Source organism: Rosa chinensis, chromosome 1 (genome assembly GCF_002994745.2).
Source record: "Rosa chinensis cultivar Old Blush chromosome 1, RchiOBHm-V2, whole genome shotgun sequence".
In the NCBI taxonomy this organism is placed as follows: domain Eukaryota; kingdom Viridiplantae; phylum Streptophyta; class Magnoliopsida; order Rosales; family Rosaceae; genus Rosa; species Rosa chinensis.
The window spans coordinates 18,449,934-18,472,001 of record NC_037088.1 but is presented as its reverse complement, the minus strand read 5'-3'; the positions used below and the strand labels follow the sequence as shown (position 1 = coordinate 18,472,001).

The 22,068-nt window shown below is 36.3% G+C and overlaps 3 protein-coding genes across 20 annotated transcripts; all 3 read left to right on the top strand.

Moving 5' to 3' along the window:
• The first annotated feature begins 2,938 nt into the window (after positions 1–2,938).
• On the top strand, positions 2,939–6,723 carry LOC112202878 (adenylate kinase 2, chloroplastic). 6 transcript variants are annotated; one of them, XM_040512855.1, is made up of 8 exons: positions 2,939–3,089; positions 3,190–3,335; positions 4,112–4,268; positions 4,337–4,471; positions 4,743–4,889; positions 5,130–5,229; positions 5,811–6,030; positions 6,349–6,398. In XM_040512855.1, exons 3-7 carry the CDS (start codon positions 4,227–4,229, stop codon positions 5,852–5,854), a joined length of 468 nt encoding a protein of 155 aa, XP_040368789.1. In that variant the 5' UTR covers positions 2,939–3,089; positions 3,190–3,335; positions 4,112–4,226; the 3' UTR covers positions 5,855–6,030; positions 6,349–6,398. The 6 variants fall into 6 exon arrangements, with proteins under 6 accessions (XP_040368789.1, XP_040368787.1, XP_040368788.1 ...); XM_040512853.1 differs by having other exon boundaries at positions 2,945–3,105; positions 6,391–6,723; XM_040512854.1 differs by having other exon boundaries at positions 2,945–3,105; positions 4,140–4,268.
• Positions 6,724–8,960: 2,237 nt separating this feature from the next.
• LOC112202875 (disease resistance protein RPV1) lies at positions 8,961–20,433 on the top strand. Of its 13 annotated transcripts, XM_040515458.1 has the most exons (14): positions 8,961–9,703; positions 9,942–11,037; positions 11,209–11,484; positions 11,577–12,845; positions 12,940–13,740; positions 15,319–15,392; positions 15,661–15,704; positions 16,264–16,786; positions 16,873–16,988; positions 17,675–17,838; positions 18,065–18,149; positions 18,691–18,782; positions 18,893–19,447; positions 19,935–20,433. In XM_040515458.1, the coding sequence occupies exons 1-5, from the start codon at positions 9,192–9,194 to the stop codon at positions 13,558–13,560; spliced, it is 3,774 nt and encodes a 1,257-aa protein (XP_040371392.1). In that variant the 5' UTR covers positions 8,961–9,191; the 3' UTR covers positions 13,561–13,740; positions 15,319–15,392; positions 15,661–15,704; positions 16,264–16,786; positions 16,873–16,988; positions 17,675–17,838; positions 18,065–18,149; positions 18,691–18,782; positions 18,893–19,447; positions 19,935–20,433. The 13 variants fall into 13 exon arrangements, with proteins under 13 accessions (XP_040371392.1, XP_040371409.1, XP_040371406.1 ...); XM_040515475.1 differs by lacking the exon at positions 16,264–16,786; XM_040515472.1 differs by lacking the exon at positions 16,873–16,988 and having other exon boundaries at positions 16,264–16,574.
• Positions 13,659–19,358, top strand: LOC112202865 (DNA (cytosine-5)-methyltransferase DRM2-like). The gene is made up of 7 exons (XM_040519638.1): positions 13,659–13,740; positions 15,319–15,392; positions 16,282–16,479; positions 17,689–17,838; positions 18,065–18,149; positions 18,691–18,813; positions 18,865–19,358. The coding sequence occupies exons 1-7, from the start codon at positions 13,659–13,661 to the stop codon at positions 19,356–19,358; spliced, it is 1,206 nt and encodes a 401-aa protein (XP_040375572.1).
• Positions 20,434–22,068: the final 1,635 nt, after the last annotated feature.

The following is a 22,068-nucleotide window of genomic DNA, read 5'->3' as shown; positions in this document are numbered from 1 at the left end:
CGTTTCACGTGGTCAACTTCTTCCTCATGACATAGAAAATCAACTATAGGAATTGTGATTGGATTTCATTCATATGATTGTGGTTTTGATCTTTGTTACATCTATGAAATATTAATGGCGAAACTTTTTGTAACAAAACCTTTAGAATGTTTATATGATGAACAAAATTGTGATCATACTTTACATATTCCAAAAAATTATAATAAGGATATTTCTGTTGTTAGTAGTTCTGTAAATTCTATTTGTGATATGTTACATATGCAATCAAAAAACACATAGTGAAAAAGTTGAACAACAACTTTCTAATCTAATTACTAAAACAAGCAAGATTGAACAAAAAATTCAATCTCTTGCTCAAATTGTAGACATAGATCTCAAAACAGAGACTAAAGAACAAATACAAGAGTTAACTAAAACAGTTAATACTCTTATTTTACAACAAGATGTGATGAGTTACCTTGGAGATAACCAAATCCCCAGACTGTTCTACGGAACAGAAGATATAATGGTTCTTCAAAACAAAGAACCAAATCAAGATGAATATAATAATATAGTTGAAATATTAGACTATTGTGGCCGAAAATAAATCAGAAAATCAGAATTTATTCATGGAATTTCAGCAACTTAATATTAGGGAATTATTTTGGTGAGTTTTTGGACAACACAACAAGGCTTACGTGGAAATTTTTGATTGGTTGAGTGACATGACAAGCTGACGTGGCATTAACTGATTGGATGGAGCTGTGTCATGAAGCCTTGATTTCCCTTATAAATGTCCTCCCTCCTTGGACGTTTGAGGGGACACACTTTACAATTTTCAGAAAATTACTTGCTCATAAACGTCTAGCCTCTCCTCCTCTCTCCATCCTCTAGTGCACCCACGGATTTCAAGCAAGGCCGAAGAAGAGAAGAATGAGCCGTGAAGTAATTCATCCATCACCACCCTTGGAGCTTGCTTTCGAGATTCAAGAAACCAACAACATAAATCATTCATCCTCATCTTCCATCCACGATGTAATTCGACCTCTTCTTTGTAACCTTGTTTTGATTTTCGTTGGGTTGTTTCTAGTTGACATTGATGTTTGAACAAAGTTGTTAATTCTGAAATTTATATAATTGAATGAAATTTTCGATTCCTATGTTGTGATTCTTAGTTGTTTTTGTGAGATTGTTTAGTTAAATTTGTTTGATTGAAATCTTTTATGTATTTATCTTATGTGGTTCGAAACATATAGGGTTTATATATAATTGTTGCTAGATTTAAGAACATGATTCAACTTATTCACTACTAGCAAAATAACAATACACACGGATTTACTGTAGTTAAAAGCCACAGAAATCCGTGTGAAATAGAAATACTAACAGAAATCCGTGTGAAATGAGCATAATCGGGCCCACAATAATTTATACAATAACAATATCAACGGAAATCCGTGTGCATAAACAACAGTCACAGATATCTGTGTAAAAACAAAAACATTTTCACACGGATATCTGTGTGAAAATCAATTCACACTGATTTCTGTACGTAATATAAATTAGTTTATTTCGAAATAATTAATTTTTTATGTTATGTGAATTATGGAGGGACGGATTTCCGTTACAATAAGTATTTGATACAGATATCTGTGTGAAAAGAACATAATTGAGCGCTACAGTGATTTATACAATAACAATATCGACGGAAATCCGTGTGAATAAACAATAGTAACAGATGTCTGTGTAAATGATAAAATATTTTTACACGGATACCTGTGTGCATACCAATTCACACTGATTTATGTGTGAAAATCCGAAATTAGTTTATTTCGGGATCATTAATTTTGTTTGTTATGTGAATTAAGGAGGGACAGATTTCCGTTATAATAAGTATTTGATACAGATTTCTGTGTGGAATGAGTAATACACACGGATTTCCGTGTGAAAATGTTGACACAGATATCTGTGTGAAAAGAACAATGAGCTACAGAATTCCGTGTGAAAAAAGGAGACTACACACAGAAATCCGTGTAAATAAACAACAGTAACTGATGTCTGTGTAAAAACTAAAACTTTTTCACACGGATATCCGTGTGCAAAGAACAATTAGCTACAAAATTCCGTGTGAAAAAGTATATGTATATATAAGGTTAACCACTTATTTGATATTGAAAGAACGGCGGATTGAGTTAATTTTTTTACACCGTACCTATTAATACGCTATAAATAGATGAGTAATGTCAAATTTATCAATTTTTTATTTTTATTTTTTGGATTGCACAAAATTCTTATATGTCTACTAATGTGGTATAACTAGTTTATTAGTTATAATGAAAAGTATACCTTCTATAAGCAACAATGCGTAGGAAATAGACTTTATTAAAATCGACCGTAGGATGTTATCATGATAAGAATAAATGGTTTTGTTCAAAATTTCAGCTATTTTCGTCGTCGTTTGGGCTTCGATCTAGTAGGTTAACCCTAAACCTTAAATACTACATAAAACTAATATGCTCATTACCGCTCACTCGTAACTTATTTTTTTGATCTGTAAACTCTCATGCTCTCATGGGTAGAAGCTATATCAACTAATGTAAAAATTTCTGAAATTTTATCTCCTCAAGGGTCGGCTCCCCTTAGGTAAGTAGAAGAGTTTAAAGGGTTGACCGGTTTTTGGCACAGACATCTGTGTGAAATGAGTAACAGACACGGATATCTGTGTGAAATATTAATACAGAAGTCCGTGTGAAAAGAACCATTATCTACAGAATTCCGTGTGAAAAACTCTATCAGGGACAGAATTCTGTGTAAACAATCGAATGACAATTAACATGATAGTTATTAGATACCGAGGTAAATATACACGGATATCAGTTACAATTGTATATGTATTTCACACGGATTTCCGTGAGAATTCTACTTGTAATTTAGAATCCCGCTCACCATTTTTAGCTAAATTCTAATTTCCCACCTTACTTAACATTCTTTTGGAAAAAATGAAACCAAATCGCAAACCCAGATCTCTCCCTTCATCTCTCATCTTGTTTCCTCTTCTTCTCTTCATCCCCACTCATTGATAAAAAGGCCGATGCCAATAATCCGGTCATCAGGTGAGCCCATCATCGGGTGAGTACTTCTCTCTCATCTCTCCCAAACTCAATTGGGGCTTGTTTCTGATATGACAATTTTTTTTTTTGTGAATTCCTTCAGAGCCAATAATCAGACAAGTCGCTGGTCACTCTGGTCTCTGTGGCTTCTAGCGAAGGAAGGCGAGAAGAGTTCCACACCGAAACGATGACGGATGAGGCGTCGGGGAATCTGGAGTACGATTTCTATTGGAACCCAACAAAGTGAAGGTAAGCTCTGTAAATGAAGGTTTTTTTGGGATTTTTGGGTACTATGTGCTGAAGTGGGTATCAATGGTGTTTGGTATCATCTGCATCTTATATGGGTATGAGAAATTTTGGTTCTATAATTGTAATTCTAGTCTCGTATTTGAGTTCTTTGTTTGCAACCAATTTTGAAATATAGGAAGAGTTGTCATTGACTTTTTAATGTGTTTAAGCTTGAATGATGAAATCAATGTCCAGTTCATGGTGTTAATTGAACCACGAGAGTTCTATATGTTTGAACTTCAAGAGGATCATATGTGGTTGTTTTTCCTTTAATACTCTTCTTCTGGGATTTGAGTAGAATCTGGTGACGTTTTCATTTATTTATTTATTTATTTAGGTGTCTTTTTTTTTATTGTGAGTAGATACGGTAACAAATTGAGCATCTAAAGAAGGAAGTTAGAAATTTGAGAGTTAAGTCGGAGCTTGGTCTAAATGTTTTCCAAACAGGGGAGTTTGCAAATCTTGGGAATTTATATCCCTTTTTCAAGTCCCACCACTCCAACAATATTTGGTATTTTCAATTACCTCTCCAAACACGTTATCAAGGATTTTTGTAGTCGAGTGATATATAAGTATCCCTCGACTACCTGTCCGTGAGGTGTTCTATAAGCTGTTGATTAATTTGATTAAGCTTGTATGTTTTTAAACTATGATTTCGGGTCATATGAGTTTCCAAATCCTAATGAATTTATACCATGGTTTACATGACTACCACTTATGTCAAGCTTTTCTCGCAGATTAACTGAATTATGCTCCTCTACACAGTATGATTTGATACATGTCGCTGCTGGAGATTTACTTAGAGCGGAAATTGCATCTGGGAGTGAAAATGGGAAGCATGCAAGGGCGTACATGGACAAAGGACAATTGGTTCCAGATGAAATAGTTGTTATGGTAGGGAAATTATATTCATGTTGGCTTATCGTCATGCTACTGGTGATTCTGTGGTGTCAATCATGTAGATGGTGAAAGAGCGTCTATTACAGCCAGATTCTCGAGAAAAAGGCTGGCTCTTGGATGGATACCCTAGGAGCTCATCGCAAGCAATTGCTCTTAAGGAATTCGGCTTCGAGCCGGATCTTTTCATTCTTCTTGACGTAAGTATTTGCTTTTCTGCTGTTGATCTTTCATAATGTTCATGAACTTTATATTTAAATAAGAAACTATCTTGAAGATGCTTCTGAACTCAGTGTAATTAAGTTGTTTGTGTTATACTGTTATTTCATAAGCTATGAATAAATATGGTAGTATGAATTATAACATATGATGATGCATAAAAAAACCATGTATATCCCCTTATTCGATCCAGAAAGTAAGAGTGAGCTGTTACAACCCTTGGTGATCGACCATGTCAACTTGCATTTGCAGGTCCCTGAAGAGATTCTTGTTGACAGAGTAGTTGGAAGAAGGTTAGATCCTGTTACTGGAAAGATCTACCATCTGAAGTATTCTCCTCCAGAGACCCCAGAGATCGCGGCAAGGCTCACCCAACGTTTTGATGATACAGAAGAAAAGGTATTATTCAAATTTATTCTTCCTACTTGTAATACTTGACTTCAAGGTGATCAAATTATCATTTGCCTATTAATTAATGGTGTTTTAACCTCCCATATTCTTATTTTGCACTAGTTGCTATTATTCTTAGCAACTATGTTCGTCTCCTTTTCTTGTTGGACAATGCAAAAGTACTCTGAAGAAATTAGCAGAAATGTTTTGGTCTTAATTTGTGTAGTGCTTAAAATACTTGTGTTGCAGGACCCCGTAATCAGGCCACTATATGAACTGGAGAAAAGTAACTTGGAAGATATTCTAACTGAAATTCCATTGTGGATTAACCTCTCCCGATTACGATTGAGTTAGTATCGCCATCCTTTCATTTTACATTGAACTTCTGCTCTTTCCTTCTCTAACTGCTGCTAAGAATATCTCAGTACTCATTATATGCTTTCTTGTGCCCTCAGGCAGAGACCATTGTGAGGTATAGGCCAACTTTTACTGGGGTCTTATCAAGCCTTTGGTTTACATCTATGTGCATATTTAATATTATTAGAATTTTTCTGCTTAGACACTTTGCTGTAATACTTATAAATTATGAACATATGTCCTTGAAAATTTTAAAATTTTCAATTTGAGGTTTAATCTTATGACTTCAAGTTCTAATTGTTTCTTCATCCCAGTAATTTCTGTTGATAACTGACCACTTATCCTACTTGGTTACGGCATTCCTCTCTTATTGCGTAGGAGATGATCAATACTTGGTTTTTTCATTGAGCAAAAGCCCTTGCTTGGTTTGCTCTCTGGTCCCTTTATGTGTTTTGGTTATACATAAAAGCAAGAGAAGTTTTGTGATTCCATTGAACATCATAGTATATATTCCTCCTATGTGCATTTTATTTGGATTCACATATTTATCTAACCATTCTGTTATGTTGACAGTTTATTTGAAGAGGGAGGTGATTGGGAAAGGAAGAATCGATTGAAGGTATATGAAGGCTTGTACTGCATGTCCACTCGAAATTTTAAGAAGGCAGCTGATTTGTTCCTGGATTCCATTTCTACCTTCACCACTTACACAATATTTCCCTATGACATCTTCATATTTTATACCGTCCTGACAAGCATTATATCTTTGGACAGAGTTTCTTTAAAACAGAAGGTATACTGTTTGTTACCAAGTATTTGTGATTTTACATTCTTGGTGTATATGTTCCTATTAATTCATTGGGTAATGGGCATGCATATGTGAATTTTACACTTTGGTGTGAGTTTTTTTGTGATATGGCTTTAATTTCTGGTTTGAAGTATCGAAATATAGGGATATATGGATTCTTGAAATTACGGATTTCTTGATTGTTTGAGGCTGAAGATCAGCTTGGCATTGAATGTGGTTTGGGGTTTTGCTCAAATCGGTTTTAGTTGCTCTGCTTTTAACCATTGAAATTATTTCTTGACTCTTGAAATGCGTAAAATGTAGCTTGATTCTTTGGAGCGTATATATGCTTTCCATTTGCTGTAGCTTGTCAACAAAAGGAGGTTGAATCCATGGGACCAATTGCAGAGCGTTGGAGAATCAGAAGTAAAAGTGTGTTACATATATTGAGATATGGAGGCCCTTGGTTGAAGAGAAGAGCTGGGTTAGGCATGGGTATGGTTGCAGCCTATAATCCAAGTCTCCATTATCTCATTGAATCTCATGGTTTTATTGAAGAGGATGCAAAATCTTGTACAATTTCTTTGCTTCTTTAAAGTAAAGCACTTCATTGTAAATGTTTGAAGTATGTTTATTGTAGATAAATAAAAGTATTATTATGTTCAGGTTGCAAATTAATTAGCAGAAATAATTTTTTTTTAAAATGCTGTCACTATTACACACTGAAATCAGTGTGAGATAAGAGTATAGGGATTTCACACGGAAATCCGTGTCAATAAGGTTATAAGTTTTGATACAGAAATCAGTATGAATTGTATTTCACACAGAAATCTGTGTGAAATAGAGTTTATACATTTGCTACAGAAATCCGTGTGAAATAGAGTTGTTCACACGGATTGTTTTCTATTCCGGTAATTTATATTTATGGAATTATGGTGGGGCCCACGTAACCTTTTCACACGGACAACATAATCCGTGTGAGATGAGCATTACCCCCCTCCAAACCACACGGTAACACCAATCTGTGCGTGTACTGTGTGTAAAGGCTATCACACACTGATATCCGTGTGTAAAAGTCTTATTACCCACAGATTAAAATCCGTGGGTAATTGTTGTTTTGCTAGTAGTGATTGTTTTGTGAACTTGAATAAAAAGTAGTAAAGGTTTTGGACAAAAACCGAATTTAATTGAAAAGAATTTCAATTAGATAGACTTTTTCATACTAAGTTGTTCACTTAAGTTGATAGCCTTTCTCCATGTGTATTGCGTTGAACATGTTATGATTAGCTAGCTTTCTAGACTTTGATTGCGTGTTTGATAGGATTGATTTAGGTGCTTTCACTTAGGTTAATTAGCAAGGAAAGTAAAATATGGGAAATCGTTTGCTTTCTAACATTTCACATGATCGATCAACTTCTTTCTCATGACTTAGATGAACAATATTAAGGTTGAATCGAATTTGATTATAACTTTGGTTTTGATTTTTGTTTCTCTCATTTCATTCATATTTATTTTTTTTGGTGTTTATACGTTTTCTTTGTTCTTTCTTTGTTTTTTTTGTATTTTTTTTTGTGTTTATACGTTTTCTTTGTTTTCTTTGATTATACCTTTTAATTTTCGAAAACCAAAATCTAAAAATCCCCCCTTATTTTGTAAATATGTTTATACCTTATTTTATTTTTGTAAATAATTTATTTTGTGTCTTAATTAATTGTTTGATTTCCCTACAATGACAGGTGTACCTCAATCCCCGGAATAGAACGATCCCTACTTGCTTATACTACTAATGATATTTATAGGGTTAAATTATATGCTTACTTTTAAGCGTATCAGACTCATCAAATGCCAGGGACGTTACAAGTAGTGGATTTCGTTCCCTCTCCCCATCCCAAAACGATATAAGTGTTTTGGAAGGTTTTGCTGATGCTGGGTACCTCTCTGATCCACATAAAGGTCGCTCCCAAACTGGCTATGTATTCACCATGGGAAAGACCGCGATATCTTGGAGGTGTACAAAGCAGACCTTAGTCGCTACCTCTTCGAATCATGCAGAGATTATTGCTCTTCACGAAGCAGTTCGTGAATGTATATGGCTTCGATCCATAGTTACGCATGTTCGAAGTAATTGTGGTCTGAAGTCTACCATAGATGGGCTAACGAGCATTTATGAGGATAATGTTGCTTGCATTGAACAAATGAAGCAAGGCTACATCAAAGACGACAACACCAAGCATATATCGCCCAAATTCTTCAACAATCAGCAACAACAGAAGCTCCTCAAGGTCAAAGTGAACCAGGTTCGATCTGGGGACAATGTGGCAGACTTGTTTACTAAGTCATTGCCTAAATCCACGTTCGAGAAACATGTGGCAAGAATTGGCTTGCCGAAATTATCTGAACTTCCATGATCGTAGTCATCAGGGGGAGACGCAGACATCAAGGGGAGATGTCTACATGTTCGTCTCGAATCGTGAATGGTGTGTTGTACTATTTTTCCCCTTTCGACCGACGTTATTTTTGTCCCACAGGGTTTTTGTTACTCAACAAGGTTTTTAATGAGGCATCGAGAGAAGCACCGTGTTTGGGCAACATAAGGGGGAGTGTTCAAGGAAAACCCTTATTTGTGTTTAGGGAAAACCCTTATTTGTGTTTAGCCCAAACTCTAGATTACTTGACCTAGATGTAATAGAGTTTAATTAGAAGAATCTAAAGATTATCTTTCCTTATATGATTCACACTGTATGTATTGTAATATTCTATATAAAGAAGATCCTATTATCAATAAAAATACACAGCAATTTCCTCTCAGTCTCTGATTCCCTAAAGTTGTTTTATTGTTTGTATAATGACTTTGTCACTAACCATTTGGGAGCATTTTAATATATAATACAATTTTATAATGTCTCGGGTATTACAAAACAACTTCGAAGAAAAGGATGTTAAAGCAAACTTCCTTCCCGATGCCAATGCAAACACTGCACACGGCTCAAATTCTCTGTTGATGTGGTCAACGCGTCCTCCATGTTGACGTGCCGGCTATATGAGCTGCCAATTGTGTAGGAAATACTTTACTTTTGCTGTAGATCTTTCTCTGCAATTCCTTTGTGCTCTCTCTCTCTCTCTCTCTCTCTCTCTCTGTCTGATTCTAGAAGTTCGGGCTAACAGAGATGGCGTCAACCTCTTCTTGTCGTCAATGTAAATACGATGTCTTTCTAAGTTTCAGGGGGACAGATACCCGCATGGGTTTTACCGGTCATCTGTATTCTGCACTAATTCAGAGAGGGATTCTCACCTTTCGGGATGACCCAGGGCTTGAGAGAGGAAGATCCATTAGGCCTGAACTTTTAGCTGCAATTGAGGAGTCCAGATGTGCGATTGTTATTCTCTCATGGAACTATGCTTCTTCGTCATGGTGCTTGGACGAACTCGTCAAGATTATTCAATGCATGAAAGAGAGGGGCCAACAAGTCTTCCCCGTCTTCTTAAATGGCGCGGATCCTTCTGATGTGCGTCACCAAAGGGGACATTTTGAGCTCAAAAGCAAAGCCAAAGTAGATGTGGAAGTAAGGGAGCATGAAGAAGTTTATGGGCAGAATAATGAGGACAGAGTAAATGCGTGGAGAGCTGCTTTGACACAGGTCGCCAATCTTTCTGGCTGGGATGCCAAGAAGTATTCGTTGTAAGTCTCCTTCCTCCATACTACTCATTTTTCCTTGCTAAAGTAGATGGATAATCAATCCCATCCTTCTGAGAGCAGGATAATCTCTTCTTTTTAAAATAAACTATTCTTTATGATTTAAATTGGTTTGGATTTTTCTGATTGAACATCCAGTAAATTTGAGAGACTGGATTAGCATTTTGCCGCTTATGTTACATTGCTAAGTTTCTAACTCAGAATTTTATCTCAATTTTCTCAGCACTGAAACAAGAATAATTGAGGAAATTATTAATCATATACTAAAGAACTCCGTGTATACATCTGCAAGTGTTGATAAGGGCTTCATAGGAATGGATTCCCGCATTGATGATTTATTAAGCAATTACATATGTCCGCAGCTTGGTGGGGTGCGGTTTATAGGGATCCATGGCATGCGGGGCATAGGTAAGACAACACTTGCTCGAGCTATTCATGATGAAATTCGTCAGGATTTTGACCGAGCCTACTTTCTTTCCAATGTCAGAGAAATGTCTAAAAACAATGGCCTAGTTTCTCTTCAAGAAAAACTTCTTTCCGAAATCCTCATGGCAAAAATTAAAAATATAGAGCATGAAGACACAGGAGCTGCTATGATAAAAAGGCGGTTGTGTAGAATAAAGGTGCTTGTTGTTATTGATGATGTGGATCAGTTGACACAATTAGAGAAATTGGCTGGAAGTCGCAACTGGTTTGGTCCAGGGAGTAGAATTGTCATAACCACCACAGATGTTCAGTTGTTAAAGGCACATGGTGTTGATGCTACATACAGAGCTAACGGGTTAAACTGTGATGAATCACTTCAACTTTTGTGTTTGAAGGCTTTTAAGAAATGTCCCCCACCAGAAGATTATTTGCATCTGTGCTACAATATTTTAGGGTATGCTAAGGGGCTTCCGTTGGCTCTCGTGGTTTTAGGTTCTTTTTTATTCGGTAGAAGTACTGATGAATGGGCAAGTGCAATAGATAGGCTAAAGAACACACCAGATAAACGCATTATTGATGTGCTTCGGATTAGTTTTGATGGACTGGATGAAAAAGACAGAGAAATATTCCTACATATTGCTTGCTTTTACAGGGGGAAGGATAAGGATCGTGTGACACAAATACTAGACTATTGCCAGCTAAACCCTGTCATTGGTTTGAGTGTTCTTGCTGATAGATCTCTCATAACTATCTCCAACAACGAACTGTGGATGCATGATTTGCTACAAGAATTGGGCTGGGAAGTTGTTCGTGAACAGTCTCCTAAAGAGCCAGGCAAACGTAGTAGATTATGGTCTCATGAAGACATCAACAATGTGCTGAAGAAAAATATGGTAAGATTTTGATAATGAAAAAAAGAAGCTAAGCATATTATTATTATTTGTGTTCTGTACTTCAATTATTGTGTAAAAAAAGAAATAAGTCAGATTTACTTGTAATCTGCTTAGGTCTTGGTATTCTTTGTGTTCTGCACTTGAGTTATTATTCTTGTTTTTCATTATCAGGGAACAGATTCAATCCAAGGCATGGTAATGGAGTGGACTAAATTACAAGTGGCTCATTGGAAGCCAGAAGCCTTTTCAAATTTGTCTCAACTTAGTCTTCTCCATATTTGTAATGTGGACCTTCCTGACGGCCTCACTTGTCTTTCTAATTCCTTGAGACTCCTCGAATGGACTGGGTATCCTTTGAGATCTCTCCCACAAAACTTTGAAGCAGATGAACTTGTTGAACTTAACTTGTGCCACAGCAACATTGAACAGCTTTGGAAGGGAACAAAGGTATGGCTATTAGTTAATAGTCTACTTGTTTATCTCTATGAAGCAAATTGTCTGTTCTGTGTAGTGGCTCACTGTTTCGATTTTATGAGCAGAATTTTGACAAGTTGAAGTTCATCAAACTCTGCCATTCTCACAACATTGTGGAGACCCCAGACCTTGCAGGCGTTCAGAATCTTGAGAGTTTAGATCTTGAAGGATGTGAGAATTTGTTAAGAGTCCATCAATCCCTTGGATTTCTCAAAAAGCTTATTGTCCTGAATCTTAAAGACTGCAAGAGTCTCGAGAGTCTGCCAAGTATAATTGAAATGGAATCTCTTGAAACATTAATTCTTTCTAACTGCTCAAAAGTTAATAAGATTCCCGAGTTTGTTGGAAATATGGAACGTTTGTCGGCGCTTTATCTTGATGAGACTGCCATTGAGGAACTGCCTGTGTCAATTGAACGGCTGAGTGGCCTTCTGTCATTGAATCTAAGCAACTGCAGAAATCTTGTCTGTCTTCAGAGCACCATCAATAAATTGAAGTCTATTGAAGATCTTAATCTTTCTGGATGCTTGAACCTCGGCAAACCTCAGGTAAATGTGGGGGTGATGGACTGTTTTGAGGAAACTGATGTGAATAGTGGGTCTGCAATAGAAATGTCGTCTACCCATGATCGCAAGAAAAAAGGGAGAGGTCCAATCTTTCAAGGATGCAAAGTAGTTTGGCGATCTTTCAAAAAGTTCTTGCCTTCTGGATTGGTGCAAAAAGTGAATATAGAGCCAAAGAGCTTCCACTTGCCTATATCACAAAACGTGAATGCAGAGCCAAAGAGTTTCCACCGGCCTATATCCCAAAAAGTGAATGCAGAGCCAAAGAGTTTCCACTCGCCTATATCACAAAAAGTGAATGCAGAGCCAAAGAGCTTCCACTCGCCTATATCACAAAAAGTAAATACAGAGCCAATGAGTTTCCCCTTGCCTATATCTGGTCTGTGTAATTTAATAAATCTGAACCTGAGTAATTGCAATCTTGGTGAAGGAGCATTTGCCAACGAATTTGGTTACTTTCCCTCTTTGGTGACCTTGAATCTAAGTGGGAACAATTTTGTTCGTCTTCCTTCAGGCATTGGATTGCTTTCTAAGCTTGAGAACTTTAACTTGGAGAATTGCAAGAGACTTCAAGAGTTGTCAAACCTTCCATCAAATAGTATACTAGATTTAAGGGCAGATGGTTGTACTTCACTGAAATACTTGTTTGATGCATCAAATTTGAACAGATTAAACAAATCATATTTCAATTTCATCAATTGCTTCAATCTAAACAGCAATCAAGGATGCAATAACATAGCATTCGAAATGCTGAAGACATTCATGTATCAGGTACTCCCTAAGTGTGTGTGCGCGCGTGTTTACGCATTTCTGCTCATATACTTATAGACATTAATCACCTAACAACCTATCTTTTTTTGCACAGGGAATCTCTAATAGCAGGGAAACTTTTCAAATTGTAATTCCTGGAAGTAATATTCTTGAGTGGTTCAGCCATCAGAGTGTTGGGTGTTCTGTAAGTGTATCTCTACCTGCACATTGGAATAACAGTCGGGTTTTGGGATTTGCTCTGTGTGCTGTTTTTGTACTCCATGAGCACCTTCAGGTGGATAAGCTTTATATAGATGAATTCAAGACTTTTAATGCAACACATCATCTTGTATGTTGCCTGAAGCTTGATGGAAGAGAATTGGAAGTATATGGCAGACAGCCTGCATTTCGCTTTAGTGAAGAATTTTGTAAGGTTAAGTCAGATCACCTGTGGCTATTCTATGTATCTCGTGATAAATACTTTGGTACAGAGTGGTGGCGTAATAGTTGCAGTCAGTTTGAGTTCTTATTTGAAACCAGAGGGCCAGGTCTGAAGGTGAAGGAGTGTGGAGTCCGTCTGATATATGAGCAAGATGTGCAGGAGTTGAACAAAACAACCACTCAATCAAGTAGTGGGATGTCTCCTTACGAGGATATATTGATTAGTTTTGACATTCCAGTTGCAGGGGAAACCAGTGGCAGTGGTAGCAGAACTTGCACGCTTGAAGAATTATAAGACTGGCAGAAATATAGGGTATCCACCACTGGCCACTCTGAAAGACCATAATTAAGGACTTTCTGATCCCATGGTTGGAAATGAGTTGCAGATCATGAATGGCCAATGCCTCTTCTCTCATTTTGAATTTCTGCAGTAATTACTTTCTGGAGCTCTCTTGCCTTCATCTTTTACAGTTAGGTGAGTCTTGATCACTCAAGTTTTGATATTTTGCCTAGTTATTAGTGGACTCCCCAAGTTATTTCCAAATGACACTATAATCTTGCTTGCATAACCGATATTATATTGAAGTAGTTTTAAAATAAACTGATTGCCTCTCTGTAGTTAGTTTGATAGGAAACGCTTATAAAGTTTCTCATATTGATTATAGTCTATAAGCTATCAGTACACTTGTAGGTTTGCACCAATAGTATTATACTTTTATACCTTGTATTCATGTAGAATGGTGTGCTGTTACAGAGACTTATAAGTAACCTTGCATTGCTTCTCCATTATATATAACTTATATGTAATTGCTTTCTGTTCGTGTTCATGTTTGCTTTCACCGTTTACAGCACGTTAGGGTTTCGTTTGGTACTGATTCCAAGTTTTTCTAATGTAATACGCTTTGTCTTGTAATAAGGTGAGACCACTGGTTTTTTATTATAATTATTATTGTTGTTATTATTTTTTTTCTCTGACATGGGAGAGAATGAGGCTAAAGGGGGAATTGAAATCCAAAAACTTTAATAATTTATGGTAAAGAGTATGATATGAATACGTTTTCTGAAGGATTTTTATGCGACAGAAATGTCTGCTTTTTCAATTTCTGGCTTTACGTATGCCCTGTCCTGTTTCGGATTCTTGAGTTTGTTTTCAACAGACGGCTCCCCTTCCTAATAGGGTAGCTATTTGCTCATCTCAGGCTGCTGTTGTGTCATTTCATAATCAAGTCGAGTACTCATACAGTAGTCCTATAATACTGCTTGGATTTCATACATTATCATATTATAGTCACTTTATTCGTATCATTCTGTTCAAGGTATACATTATCATGTTTCACAATTGGGTTATTTTTTATTTTTATAACTTGATTACTGTTTTGGGGTACAAGGTAAAGTCATTTATGGGTGCATTTCAAGTACAGATGAATCCGACTGCACTAACTTCGTGTTGTGTTCTGTTCATGGAGTTCATAACTTAACATATACCAAAATATAAAGGAAATTTTGCAATCTGCCAGACCTTGTCTGCTGGAAGCAATTTGGCATATTACTGTTTCCCTTGACCTTACACAGTATTTGGACATAGTTGATAAACTTCATGGATTGTTCATGCGTATAATTGTCTACTGTTTGTAAAAGTAAACTCCCTTAAGCATGGTAGCTTCCAGAAAATTTCAGCGTTTATACTCTTGCAAGATACAATGATCATGGTGATAGTGAATTCAGATACTCACAATTTCAGTTATAAATTTTCTAAACAAAATGTTGCTTGTATTTTAGAGTGATTCTAGATACAATAAGAATAGAAATTTATATTTAAATAATCTTACTTGTTTGCTGTGAACCATAGACACCAAGTATGTTTTCCTGTGATGGTATCTATGCAACCGATGAACTGACTCATTATGAATTTTATGCTACTCTGTCTCTACTCTCTAGTACAGCTTTCTAATTGAGGAATCGTTATGTTATATGAACTCGTACATGTAATGTGTTTATAATTATTTATTGTTCCTCTATTAAAACTATGATAACTATTGAAAAATCTCTGCAGCAACACTGCTAGCTGGGGATAGATCTGTAGCTGGGTTGATATTCATTCTGGCATCAGATAAATCTTGCACGCATGTAAGTTTGCATCATCAATCTCCATATGATAAAATCTGTATGCCACAGCCAAAAATAGCACAGTTTAGTCATTTTTCCATGGCTCAACAACTTTTACTAGACCTTAAATCTTCAAGAATATCTTTTACATAGTTGCAAAAAAATTCTGTAGTCCTGGTATCAGAAAGTATTTCATGCAAGTCAAGGACTTAAATTATTTCTTGTCTTTTACAGTTAAAGTTTTTCTTTATTATTATGGTACTTATTCATTTGTGTTTAACTTGGACAGCTTGGAAACTTTTGCACTGGGCTGAACATACATATAGAGAAATGGTACATGTTTTTTGTTCAAGATCTTGTATTCATTTATTTCTTTTAGTCCCTGGTTAATATTTAGGTGCTCACCCTTTAATTTGAAATTTACTATATTGTTGTGATTAAAGGATAATCTAATAGTAATAAGAAACTAAAATAAATGATTAGTTTGTGGAGTTGTGGACATGCTTAATGACAACGTTTTGTGAAATTGTAGTGTGTTGGCAATTTTCGAGGTTGATTGAATGTAATAAAAACCAGGACTTTTAGGGTGAAGGTAGGCAGTACTTGCAGGGAGATTTCATAATAGGCATTGTTGTGGCCCTTGTTGTCTTTGGTATCTTTTAAATTTAAATTGCCTTTTCTTCTGAATGTGGACTGGAGGTAGCGTTTCTTTGGCTCTTTGGTATAAGGTCTGCCTACCTATATTTGTTAATTGTATTGCTGGTTCACTCTGGTTATAATGCTTGAGTGAACCCTCATTTGACTAAATTTTTGAGCTTTGTGTATGTAAAAATTGTAGTATTTGCAAGTTCATGTTCTTTATTTCTCATTTATGTTTATATATCCTGTAAAGGTTGAAAATACATCTCAGGTAGATGGTGATGATGTTGACTGGGATACTGATGATGAGCTTGAGATTGAAAACTTCACTTTATCTTCTTCAGCTAATCCAGACTCTGGGGAGGGAAACCTTATATCTGACACACAGATTCATATTTCTTTGAAGATTTATGATATGAATCTATTATGTGATAAGTTCATTGGGACAGATGAAATACTGGCTTGCTTTGTACATTATCAACTGTGCAAAGTGTTTCTTCACTGGATATTCTTGAAAACTCTGCATCTAATTAACTAGTAAAAATGCATGTGGATGATATTCAGGTTTCTGTAGATTATTGACTTTTTCTTTTAATTATTTTTCCTTGAAAAGCAGTGATTGAATATTTCAAATATCGAAGATGTATGTTTTAGTGCTTTTGCTTTCAGAAAATTTAATTATCGGTTTTAGCTGAAAGATTTCAAAATTCACGCTTGCATCCTGTAATCTCATGCTATGGTTCAAAGTTAGCTGAGACTGCATGAGTGGAATTAAGGTATGGGAAGGTTGAATCCCAATTTGAACTAGAAGTGTGGCATTCTATTCTACCTAACCAAACTGTAGCACCCTATCATTGTACAGTGCCTTGTTGCTGTTCAGCTAATTGTGTTCGACTAATTTGGTTTCCCTGAGCACACTATCGTCCTCTTTTGTCAAGTATTCGCAGTTTTGTGTTTGCCTATGGGATATTGGACTAGGTCAGTAGATAATTAATCTGGGGAGTATAACCATGTATTTTGCATTCATTCATTGTCAAAGCTGTATTGCACGATTGTTTTAGTCAGCCTGTTGGTCCTTAGCTTCTACTGTAGCTAGATTTTTTTTTTATTACAGGTGTGTCTGGTTATCTGCCTCATATATTTCTACATCATTTAAGCCTAATTTTCATATCGTCTCACTAATTGTTTCGCTTTAATTGTTTTTCATGTACATATTGATATTGTCTTCTCTAAAAATCTTATAATCCCCATAGGTTTTCATTTCCACTAGATGGAAGCACTGCTCTTGCTTTTGCTTTAGTGTCCAGCATTGTGCCCATCTTCCATCTTTCTTACCTATCCTTGTAAATTCAAAATGAAATTGATGAGGATAAGAGGAACAAAAGAAAAAAGAAAAAAAAAATAGAACATTAAACTGGCATCAAAATTTCTGGTTAAGATTTCTAAATTAAGCAATGGTGTTCAATTTACATTGTCTTGTGAGTACATAATCAATTGCTATCTTGTTAGATTGTTAACCAATTGTTCAGATTCATCTGTCATTTCATGGTAGTATAATGCACATATTTATTGTTTTTGCAAGTTGAGTTGGTCCCAGGTTGATGACTCGCAATAAACAGAAATAAGATTTTACATTCTTCTGCTTTCTTGCTATTATTTTGCAGGCCCTTGAATTTAGTCCTCCGGAGCAACATTCTCTGCCAGAGATTCTCCTCCAGAACAGTGCTCTCCTCAAGAACAGCAACAAACTGACTCGGATCTCTTTTCTTCAGATTATGATGGGAGCTTTCTAGATAGTTTTTCAGATCTCAATAGCTCTGATGATGAGGTAGTGAATGTCTTGAATACTGTAGAGCCCATTGGCCCTTTTTAATAAGAATCTCTATCCTCCACGCCACATGATATTATATTGTTTTGCAATACTGATGGAACTTCCTCATCATTCTATAGGCTTGTACATCAATTTACATGGGATTATTGGTCCATGGCAATGCCACTTCTCTTGCATGTTACATATGTGGACTTCACAGAAAATTAATCAACTATTTTTGCAGGTAATCATCGATCCTACATCTGAGGTCGAGACAAAACTTATGTCCTTGGTTAAAATGGGGTATTCAATGGCTATAGAAAGATGCGGTATAACTTTATTTTTTTTTGAGAGTTCTCATGTACAGATTTATCTCTATGCTTTAATTCTTTTTGATGATTGTGTTGATATTCTGTGAACTGCTATTTACTTGCTTTAGGTATATGCATATCTTTAGCTCCAAACCAAACTCCAGAAGTATAACTAGAACAATTTCATTTAGTGTAATACTCTAGTTTCATCTTCAACGCATCCAAAAAATATATTGGTTCCTTTCTGGGTAGTCAGGAATCAGGATCACAATCATGTAACTGGAACTGTATAGCCGGAGAATCTAGTGGAACTAGGCTACATTGTTTTTCATACCATAAAAAAGGCCAGTGATTTTGGGGCCCACTTTCTGCTAGTTCAGTCACTAGGTTTACTAGTAAATCCAACTAGGTTTACTAGTTTCTTTGACTTGGACAATAAACCACTTTCTGCTAGTTCAGTCAGTTGGTGATGCCATCCATCCTCAGTTTTTCAATTCTATATATGTTGTTAACTGTCTCTTTTTACTTATTCCTGTTTTTTCTCATTCAAACATTGCAGGTATTGACTCGTCACTTGTTGATTTCACTGATTTCATATCAGCTGCTCAAATTTCAAAGGCAGAAGATGGCCATCTTCCCCTTGAAGAGATGGTATTCTTTGTCCTTCTTGCTGATATTCAATGTTAATTTCTGGACTAAGAATCAGTTTATCTACTCATTCCATGTCTGGTAGATTTTGACTGCTGGTACAACTTTTACAGCGTACACGTGTGGAGTGAGTATCCTGAGAAGAGTAAGAGGAAACTTTGTGAATCTTCATTGCTGAAAAGGAAAAGGATTATCGGACATGGAAACCAGATCATAGGGGAAGATGCTGATGCAATTCATCTCCCAAATCCAATGGTTGGGTTTGGGACTCCAGATCTCTGTCAAATCTACCAAAATCTTCCAAAGGCAGCCGCAGGACCTCCTTATTTTTACTATGAGAATGTGGCATTGACACGTAAAGGAGTTTGGAGCACAATGTCCTGCTTTTTGTATGACATGAAGCCTGAGTTTGTTGATCCGAAGTATTTTTGTGCTGCTGCAAGAAAAAGGGGCTATGTTCACAATCTTCCAGTCAAAAACAGATTTCCTCTCGTTCCCCTTCCACCACAAACTATATTTGATGCATTTCCCATGACAAGTGGAATCTTGTTTGGGGAAAGAAAAAGTGGCCCCACTTGAGCCTGATGAAGTGGAAATGCTTTTGAAGGGACCAGACAAGGGGAATAAGCAGGACAGATAGATATAAGTCCCTGTGAAATTCATTCCAGGTAGAGTTCTTTCTTCTTCCATTTGCATGAACATTTCTTTCTTCCTTATTGTTCAGTTCATGTACTGAATGATCCTGAATATTTCAGACAGTTCCATTTGCTTTGGTTTTTGGTGCTGTTCACAAGCATGATCTGTATTTTAACTTCTCTATAATTGAACTTTATGTTTGAAACTTTCCATCAGTTGTCCCATCATTTTGAAATTACATTTTGCTTATGGTTCATTGGCATTCAGGTATTCTCTGCTATTAAATTCGCTCATGGGTTCGTTTGCATTTATATTTCCTACAGTTTCACTTTACCACAGTAATATTTGCTTCAGTTTTCACTTTTTGTCTGCTGAATCATGACAGTTTTGAGTATATTTGTATATTTTGCTGTTTCTATCTAATGAACTTTGTATTTGAACAATTCTACTCCAGTAGATTTTCACTTTTATCGCATACTCTTTGCTATTACATTTTACTTACGGGTTCCACTTCTTCAGATTGATACAGTGGCTTATCACCTGTCAGTTTTGAAAGATCGATTTCCCAATGGCATCAATGCCCTCTCTCTCTCCCCTCTGGTATTGGTGGTGCAGAGATAGCTCTTTACGGGCTTGGTATCCCGATGAAGAATGTTGTCAGTGGAGATTTCAGAGGTGAGCAGAAATGTTGTGAGGTGTTGGTGGGAGCAGACAAACCAGAGAGGAAACTTGTATCACCTTGCTGATGTGCAAGAGTTGAATGCTGACCGCTTAGAGCATTATATCAGTTCCTTTGGCGGGTTTGCACTGGTGATTGGCGGCAGTCCATGCAACAATCTTGCAGGTAGCAATAGACACCATCGGGATGGGCTTAAGGCTAAAGAGTCTTCTCTTTTTTATGACTATTTTTGTATATTGGATTTGGTCAAGGGTATTATGGCAAGATACAATTGATCGAGTGTGTAACTCTATATTTTAGATGAATGAACCATTGAATCTCTTTGTTTCTGACTATTAATCTCTTATTCTTTTTTCAAATGATATCAGAATATGGAGTGATTCTTGTTATCTTTTCATTTTCCGTGTGCTGCTTCTTTCTTTGCATTTGTCTGAGAATGCATATGGGGAGCTAGCTCTTCTCTTCAGTGGCTGTTGTGAGTAATTCATGGAAAAGAGACTTCTAACTATGAATTGAAATTTAAAATATGAAACTACTTGTACATTGGGTAATCTTAAGAATTAAGAACCAGATAATTGAAATTTCATTTGAGTAATGTATAATTTAAGTTGTCCAATATGCAAAAACAAATACTAAGAAGAGTTCCCAACAGGGGGAATACCTGATTGGAACAGCAAGAAAATGACTTGGAAGTAATTCCATATATACATGTTATTCTGTATCTATTCAGACACAACGTGCACTTCACCCATTATTGTATGCCCATTTTGTTCTGTCTATTAATCGCAGCTCATGTATAGGACTTTTGGCGTCTCTCAATTTGAGATTTCTTCTTTCTCAGATGTCAGCTCGGAAACTGGGACTTATGGTGACTTGCTGACAGTTGGCCCTAGCGTTGGGAACTCGTAGCTTGATAGTTTATATCACTATTCTCTCATTCATTGAGGATCTGGAAACTGTATGCTGAAAGAATAGATGCAGCCCAGAAATTGGAGACTGTATGCTGAAAGAATAGATGCAGCCCAGAAATAGTAGCTGAAGCTAGAAAGAGTTTCACTTTGTTTTGCCTTATAAACAGAAACTTCTGGTGTCTCTGAAATTGAACGAACTAAGACAAAATGTAACGACTACTATAAGGCCATACCAGTATGTACCTATTCCAAACAAGAGTCCTATTAAGTACAAACATGTTTACCAAATTTTGTTCATTAGCATGAATCATGTCTCTGTTCTCTTCTTTTTGGGTCTGAATCCCCCCTCAACCAAAATTACTTCTCTCTCTCTCTCTCTCTCTCATTGAGATATGGTAAAACTGAAGCTATGAATTGCAATTAGAAAAGTAGAGATTGTTTGCGCCTACACACATAGGCTTGTAGGTGTATGTCTAGGTTGTCAAAGTTGATAGGTTTTGCAGCTTTCCAATATAAATTAACGGGATGGTAAACTGAAAGAAAAGGAAAAGCAACAAAATTTTAAAGAAATTTAAAGAAAAAGTACTCGAAATACACAACAACTTCATCTTTCATCATACTAATGTTTGCACAGAAACTATTAAATCTTGTTATCAATCTACTGAAAGATCAAAAATCCCAGATCATATGTGTGCTCATTATCTGCTACATTTTTTCTGGCGTAAAGAAATTAATCCTAGGAACTCCAAGCAGCCATTCTGCAGGTAATGAAGAGGAAACAGTGTAAAGACCCTAGCTCTAGGAATCTCTCATACACACTGTTTAGCACTTTCAGATTATTCATCAGCTAGCAGTATTCATTAGCAATTAGATCAGAATGGACTTGGACATCTGAGGTTCCTTTTTGAGAACAGTAATCACATCTTTGACAGATATACTACGAGTACTAGCCACCTTTGTTTGAGGCATCATCATAACTTGGCAATTCCTCCCAAATTTTCCAACAACACTCCCAGCTGCAGACACCAAAGCTTCTACACCGCCCCTTTTCTCCACTTCTACA

Coding starts and splice junctions, on each gene's coding strand:
- LOC112202878 (XM_040512853.1), top strand. CDS start 4,227: ATGGACAAAGGACAATTGGTTCCAGATGAAATAGTTGTTATG. Junction 4,269..4,336: donor CAGATGAAATAGTTGTTATG/GTAGGGAAATTA, acceptor TCAATCATGTAG/ATGGTGAAAGAGCGTCTATT. Junction 4,472..4,742: donor ATCTTTTCATTCTTCTTGAC/GTAAGTATTTGC, acceptor TTGCATTTGCAG/GTCCCTGAAGAGATTCTTGT.
- LOC112202875 (XM_040515463.1), top strand. CDS start 9,192: ATGGCGTCAACCTCTTCTTGTCGTCAATGTAAATACGATGTCTTTCTA. Junction 9,704..9,941: donor GATGCCAAGAAGTATTCGTT/GTAAGTCTCCTT, acceptor CAATTTTCTCAG/CACTGAAACAAGAATAATTG. Junction 11,038..11,208: donor ATGTGCTGAAGAAAAATATG/GTAAGATTTTGA, acceptor TTTCATTATCAG/GGAACAGATTCAATCCAAGG.
- LOC112202865 (XM_040519638.1), top strand. CDS start 13,659: ATGGCCAATGCCTCTTCTCTCATTTTGAATTTCTGCAGTAATTACTTT. Junction 13,741..15,318: donor CCTTCATCTTTTACAGTTAG/GTGAGTCTTGAT, acceptor AAATCTCTGCAG/CAACACTGCTAGCTGGGGAT. Junction 17,839..18,064: donor TCAATAGCTCTGATGATGAG/GTAGTGAATGTC, acceptor CTATTTTTGCAG/GTAATCATCGATCCTACATC.